Source organism: Lampris incognitus, chromosome 10 (assembly GCF_029633865.1).
Source record: "Lampris incognitus isolate fLamInc1 chromosome 10, fLamInc1.hap2, whole genome shotgun sequence".
NCBI lineage: Eukaryota > Metazoa > Chordata > Actinopteri > Lampriformes > Lampridae > Lampris > Lampris incognitus.
In genome coordinates this window covers 6,963,841-6,970,992 of record NC_079220.1, presented here as the reverse complement: position 1 = coordinate 6,970,992, position 7,152 = coordinate 6,963,841, and the positions used below count along the sequence as shown (strand labels likewise).

General features: G+C 52.3%; 1 protein-coding gene across 1 annotated transcript in view; it reads right to left on the bottom strand.

Annotated features, from left to right (window-relative positions):
* cacna1ha (calcium channel, voltage-dependent, T type, alpha 1H subunit a) overlaps positions 1 to 561 on the bottom strand; it is a 127,759-nt gene extending 127,198 nt beyond the window's left edge. Inside the window, exon 1 of the mRNA XM_056287636.1 lies at positions 404 to 561. Within this exon, the coding sequence (XP_056143611.1) occupies positions 404 to 561 (158 nt within the window). The remainder of the gene's footprint in view (positions 1 to 403) is intronic.
* Positions 562 to 7,152: the final 6,591 nt, after the last annotated feature.

Sequence of the window (7,152 nt, the reverse complement as noted above, 5' to 3'; positions counted from 1 at the left end):
CTTCGGGAGGGGGGCGGAGGCGGTTTGTGTTCATCACACGAATGCGTCTCTGGGTGTGTCGGAAAAAACAGTGGTTCGGCCTGGAGTCGCTTTGTCACAAAAGTGGCGAGGCGTCTCCTTCGAGGCTGCCGGCCGGAGAGATGCAGTTGGCGAACGCACGCGGTACGAGGGTGGGTGTTTGAATTAAAGTAGGGATCGATTGGCCACTAAATTGGGAGAAAAAAGGGAAAAAATCAGAAATAAATTTTAAAAAGAAAGGACCTGGGACGGCCTGGGATTCAAACCCAGGATCTTCTTACCCTGAGGCAACGGTGCTAACCACTGGGCCGCCATGCTGCCACCGGAAAAGGAAAAGGAGGGGCTCTTAGAAAAGCCAGAGAAAGGAAGAAAGAGTGTCACTCACGTTCTGATGTCCTCGCCCAGGAAGCAACGGTTGCGCAGAAGCCCCGCCCACAGCTGGACTCCCACGATGCCAAAGATGAAGAAGACGAAGAAGCAGAGGAGGAGGACGTTCCCCAGCATGGGTAATGTGTCCAACAGCAGCGTCACCAGGATACGCATACCTGTTTGCAAGCAGACACACACACACACACACACACACACACACACACACACACACTTGTAAATCCTTCCTGTTGATACCATTACAAGATAAAATGGTGGGGCACGACAAAGCTTTTGTCATTATCATGTGTTTCATGTGCGCCCACAGGCCACAAGCACGCACGAACGAACAAACACACATGGACACACAAAGATTAGAGGAAAAGTTTACCTATAGCAAAGCTCTCTAAAGCCACGGACTTGCGTGTCAGCGGATCCTCCAACAAGTCTATCGGCGGCCATTAACTCCGAGCTCTGTGATACGACCTGACAGGCCCCATCGCTCTCGAGGGCTTTGAACCAACAACCTCCGCCCTGTGGCCACTATCATTACCCAGCTGACAATACTGAATGTGACAGTTTCACATTCCGTCGCCCTCCGGGATCTGAACCGGCAACCTTTCACCCACAGCTCACGTTATCGAACCGCCGGGTTTCGGCAACCATCTATAATTTGCCGGTCGGGTTTGTTTTGTTTGTTGTTTGGTCGCCTGAGGAAGGGCCTGGTTTTCTGAGAACCTGACGATGAGTTCTGTCCTCCAGACCTCACAGCCCCGTCACGCAGAACACACACCACCCCCTAAACACACACACACACACACACACACACACACACACACAGGAGGGTCCCTGGGGCTGAGATGTTTTGTTGGTTCCTCAGCACAGACAAGCATCCAGACTAGTCATGCTGGTCTTAATTATCATCTGGATGGATTCCAGGCTTATTTGTGTGTGTGTGTGTGTGTGTGTGTGTGTGTGTGTGTGTGTGTGTGTGTGTGTGTGTTCAGCTCTGCAAACACAAACAGATCAGCACAGCCTCCCGCTAAGCGGAATACTGATGAGGTGCGGCCACAGGGGTTTCCATCATTTCGGCTACGGGGATTTGTCGAGATTTGTCTGAATCCAAAAGCGCCGCATTGCCGCGTCACTTTAACCCCGCCGCCGCTTCTCTAGTCTGGTGTTTTGTTATTTCCCACAAACGCCTCTCTTCAACGCTCTCCGTTTCCTTTCATTCTCCGCTGCCGTGGAGACGACGCCACATTTCACCGCAAGAAATCTGAAAAGTAAGACGGCCGACGTTCCTGCGAGAGGGAACAGAGGATAAGATCAAGACAAGGTCAGCATGGCGTTCCGTTTGAACACTGGAGTTATGCGGTACCCCGTTCCATGGACACTTCGTTAAGTGAAATTGATCAAATGACGGAGAATCCTAACTAAGAGAACATCTAGCCAGAAAAAAAAATAACGGCTCCACTTAAATGTTCAAGGCTTTAAGAGCCTCCCAACTTCTGATGCTGCGGATTCTCGACGTGCTTCGTGTTGCCAGGCAACGAGAACAAATCCCGCCAACAGGCGGCGTCCGGAACATGTCGCTCAGCGATGGGGTTTGACTCCAGGAAGTGAAAGCTGAAAAAATTACTGGTACATTTCAAATCTGGCAGGGAGCTCAACGTCTTCATGTTGTTTTTTGTTGATTTGTTTTTCTCTCGTTTGTTTGTTTTTGGGATCCCCCCCCCCCATTTTCTCCCCAACTGTACCCGGCCAATTACCCCACTCTTCCGAGCCGTGCCGGTCGCTGCTCCGCCCCCTCTGCCGATCCGGGGAGGTGCTGCAGACTACCGCACGCCTCCTCCCATACATGTGGAGTCGCCAGCCGCTTCTTTTCACCTGACAGTGAGGAGTTTCACCAGGGGGTGTAGCGCGTGGGAGGATCACGCTATTCCCCCAGTCCCCCCTCCCCTCCTGAACAGGTGCCCCGACCAAACACGGCCAATTGTGTCTGTAGGGACGCCCGACCAAGCCGGAGGTAACACGGGGATTCGTTCCGACGATCTCCGTGTTGGTAGGCGACGGAATAGACCGCCACGCCACGCCACGCCACGCCACCCGGACGCCCCTATTGTATTTTCTTTCTGCTTGTGATTCAGCTTGCTTCATTCTAATGCTAATGTAGTGCTGGGATGGGCTCCAGCATCCCGCGACCCTGATTAGGATAAGCGGAGCGGATAATGGACGGATGGAATGGATGGCATTCTAATGTGAAACATTTTCAGCTGCATTTTATGTACGAAAGGCTCTGCTTAAATAGTGTATTATTATAGTTTATTATTATAGAAATGGGCGGCGTGGTGGCGCGGTGGTTAGTGTGGTCGTCTCACAACAAGAAGGTCCTGGGTTCGAGCCCCGGGGTAGTCTGCGTGGGTTTCCTCCGGGGGCCCCGGTTTCCTCCCACAGTCCAAAGACATGTAGGTCAGGTGACTCAGCCGTACTAAATTGCCCCTAGGTATGAATGTGTGGGATATATTGGCCCTGTGTGATGGCCTGGCGGCCTGTCCAGGGTGTCTCCCCACCTGCCACCCAGTGACTGCTGGGATAGGCTCCAGCATCCCCGCGATCCTGAGAGCAGGATTAGGTTTGGATAATGGATGGATTATAGAAATGTCTGAGCTCATGAGAAGTTAATGCATTAATACACCGGCGAGTCAACCCATTATGACCACCTGCCTAATATGCTGTGGGTCCTCTGCGTGCAGCCAAAACAGCTCCGACCCATCGAGGTATGGACTCTACAAGACTTCTGAAGGTGTCCTATGGTATCTGGCACCCAAACATTAGCAGCGGATCCTTCGAGTCCCGTAAGTTGCAAGGTGGAGCCACTGTGGATTGGAGTCGATGTTTAGGTAGGTGGTAGGTACGTGTCAAACTGACATCCACATGAACGGCTGGACCCAGGCAGAACATCGCCCAGAGCATCACCCTCCCTCCACCAGCTTGTTGTCTTCCCACAGCGCATCCTGGTTCCATCACTTCCCCGGGTAAACGGCACACACGTGCACGGCCATCCACGTGATCTGAAAGAAAACGGGACTCATCGGACCAGGCGACCTTCTTCCGCCGCTCTAAGGTCCAGTTCCGACGTGCACATGCCCATTGTGGGGGCTTTCGACGGTGGACAGGGGTCATCACGGGCACTCTGACCCGTCTGCAGCTACACAGCCTCATATACGCAGCAAGCTGTGATGCACTGTGTGTTGCGACACATCCCCCCCTTCACCACCATTAAAATGATCTGTGACTTGCGCCGCAGTAGACCTTCTGTCGGTTCGGACCAGACGGGATGGCCTTCGTTGGCCTTGCGCATCAATGAGCCTTGGGTGTCCAACACCCTGTCGCCGGTTTGTGGTTTGTCCCTCCCACGGTCAGACCACTGTCAGCAGGTACTCACCACTGCTGACCAGGAGCACCCCACAAGCCTCGCCGTTTCAGAGATGCTCTGACCCGGTCGTCTGGCCATAACAACTTGGCCACTGTCAAAGTCGCTCAAGTCTTCACTCCTGCCCATTTCTCCTGCATCCAACAGGTGGAGTACGAGAACCGATTGTTCCCTTACCATCTAATCCACCCAGATGTGCCCTTGTTTGGAGATGATCAACGTTATTCCGTTCAGCTGTGGGTGGTCATAATGTTTTGGCTCATAAGTTCCACATTGTGTGCTTCTGAATATAGTATTTGAGTGTTTGCCTTGTCTTCTTTATAAACCACATGCAATATATAATACAGATAATATATTGTAGAGAGTCTCTATTGCTGCTGTCGTTTGTACATTAATCTTCTTCTTCTTCTTCTTTCGGCTAGTTCCCTGTTTCCAGAGGTCGCCACAGCAGATTTGATAGTTTCCATCAGCACCCTGTGAGGAGACAGCACCGGTGGTGGTCTTATCAATCTAGGGGCACAGGTAAAGCGCCGGATGCCCTCCCTAACACAACACTAACCCTACGGACGGGGGCACAGGTAAAGCGCCGGATGCCCTCCCGGTATTCATTATCTTACAGCCACGCCTGTCGCCCTATAGTGAGCACATTAACATGCACTGATAAAACCCACTAAAGTGAATAGGTACAAAAACAGGATGCCAAATAAGAATAGATAACCGCACAAAGTTGATATTTTCAGTTACTTCTGCTTAATTCAACCGGTACTTTTGGTGTGAACCCAGCTCTGAACGCCTACGGGTGGTGGTGGATTGAACCCCTTATAATCCCGCGCTCGCTACTACAGCTGTAAATGTCACACGGGCCGTGGCGTTATCGCAGCAGCGTCAGATCGAATGGGGAAACCCCTCGGCGGCGCCGCCGCACTATCTTTCCTGACCGTCAGCTCCGACCGACTGTCTGGTCGAGATTGGAAACGGCAAAATCTGAGGTTCGCGGCCCCGATGGTCCTGTAAAGCATGGCCGCCGGTGGGACGCGAGCGTTCGAGTCAGGGGACGGATAAAGAGGGAGACGGATGGAGGCAGGCATACGCTGCATTTTCTACTAAATGGAGCCGTGGCGTGGAAAATCAAGGCGCCTCGCTTGTTTCCATCACATCGGCCCCGCCGGCCGTGACAGTCTTCAGCCCCGGTCTGACTTCTGGCGCTGACCCGATTTAAAAGTGTGTAGGTTCTCCTTTTGTTTGTCCTAATATGCTACTTGTCACTTTTTTAACCTTAACATGTAGTCCTGTCCTGCTGGTCAGATATAGTCATAGGGGGCGTCCGGGTAGCGTGGTGGTCCATTCCATTGCCTACCAAAACGGGGATCACCGGTTTGAATCCCTGCGTTACCTCCGGCTTGGTCGGGCGTCCCTACAGACACGATTGGCCGTGTCTGTGGGTGGGAAGCCGGATGGGGGTATGTGTCCTGCTCGCTGCACTAGCGCCTCCTCTGGTCGGTCAGGGCACTTGTTCGGGGGAGAGGGGGAACTGGGGGGAATAGCATTGTAGGTAGACAATCAGTAGGGTTAGGGTTAGGGTCTCAGTCCTATTGTCTTCACGTTATTAATAGCATTACACGATTATTACTATTATTATTAGTATTACACTATTAATATACCATTCGCTACTACAACTACTACTACAACTACTACTATTACTTTCCCGCCAACGTGACAGTTTAAACACAGCAACAACCTTTCAAAGTAGGCTGCAAGGACCCTTTAACCGACTGACCAATAGAATTGCTTCGTAACAACTTCCGACTTCCGGGGTATACGGATCGTCTAGGGTACACTGATCGTCTACCTACAAATGTTATCCTCCCCCTGGTGAAACTCCTCACTGTCAGGTGAAAAGAAGCGGCTGGCGACTCCACATGTATGGGAGGAGGCATGTGGTGGTCTGCAGCCCTCCCCGTCTCGGCAGAGGGGATGGAGCAGTGACCGGGACGGCTCGGAAGAGTGGGGTGATTGGCCGGATACAATTGGGGAGGGGAAAAAAAGAAGGGGGGGGGCCCATAGAAATTATCTAACAATTAGCGGATAGCAGAAACAGCCCAAGGTAGCATCCTCCGCTAATAATGAACTCCACCCTGTTAGCTCTATACATAATGGAGACACATCAAGAGCAAACTGGGCTTTACTGGGTTTAGGTTACTCCTCCACCCCACATGTGGGCCAGTCACGGCCCAGATGTGGGTGGAGGAGATGGGTTGATAGGACAAACACAGATAAAGAGACAGAGTGCACGTGCACTTGTGTGCATGTGTGTGTCTGTGTGTGTGTGTGTGTCTGTGTGTGTGTGTGTGTGTGTGTGCATGTGTGTGTGTGAGAGAAAGAGACATTTCGCAGCGCCACCGTTCCCCCAGCAGCTCTGTAAACACGCAATAATGCGGAGCACAGCAAGCCGACCGTCTCCTGGTTACCGCGGAGGAAACACATGCAGCAACATCTGTCCAGCATCCCGCGCTTCCCAAGCACAGAGACAGATGAAGTGATAGAGACGGAGACAGACAGAGACAGCGGGGGGGGGGGGGGGGGGCGACATGGGAAAAGAAAGCGAGACCAGCGGTGGAGATAGCGGAGCACAGGGAGGCGAAGGACGTCACCATGTGGCGTGGTCTGTCTGGCTTGTAGAATGGACAGAAACCACTGAGACCGCAAACGGTCCCGTTGCATCACACAAGCCTTCTGCCCGTCGGCCTGGCTGGCTACACCCCAAAACCCCTCGGCTCAGCCCTCAGCATCCTCACGCAGAGGAAGAGAGTGTGGAGGAAGAGAAAAGGAAAGACGGGGAGGGGTAAAAGTATGTGAGAAAGCGAGAGAGACAGACAGAATGAGAAAGACAGAGACAAACATTGAGTGTGCAGGACAGAGAGAGAGAGACAGACGGAAACACAAGGAAAGTGAGAGAGAGAGACACACAGAGGGAGAGAGAGAAACAGAGAGAGAGAGACAAAGAGAGAGAGACAAACGGAGTGTACAGGACAGAGAGAGAGACAGGTGGAAACACAAGGAAAGTGAGAGAGAGAGAGACACGGAGGGAGAGAGAGAAACAGAGAGAGCGAGCGAGACAGAGAGAGAGACATAGACAGTGAATGAGAGACAGAGAGAGCGAGTGAGAGAGTGAGACAGAAAGAGACAGAGGGAGAGAGAGAAACAGAGAGAGAGAGCGAGTGAGAGAGAGTGAGAGACAGAAAGAGACAGAGGGAGAGAGAGAAACAGAGAGAGAGAGCGAGTGAGAGAGAGTGAGAGACAGAAAGAGAGACATAGACAGTGAATGAGAGACAGAG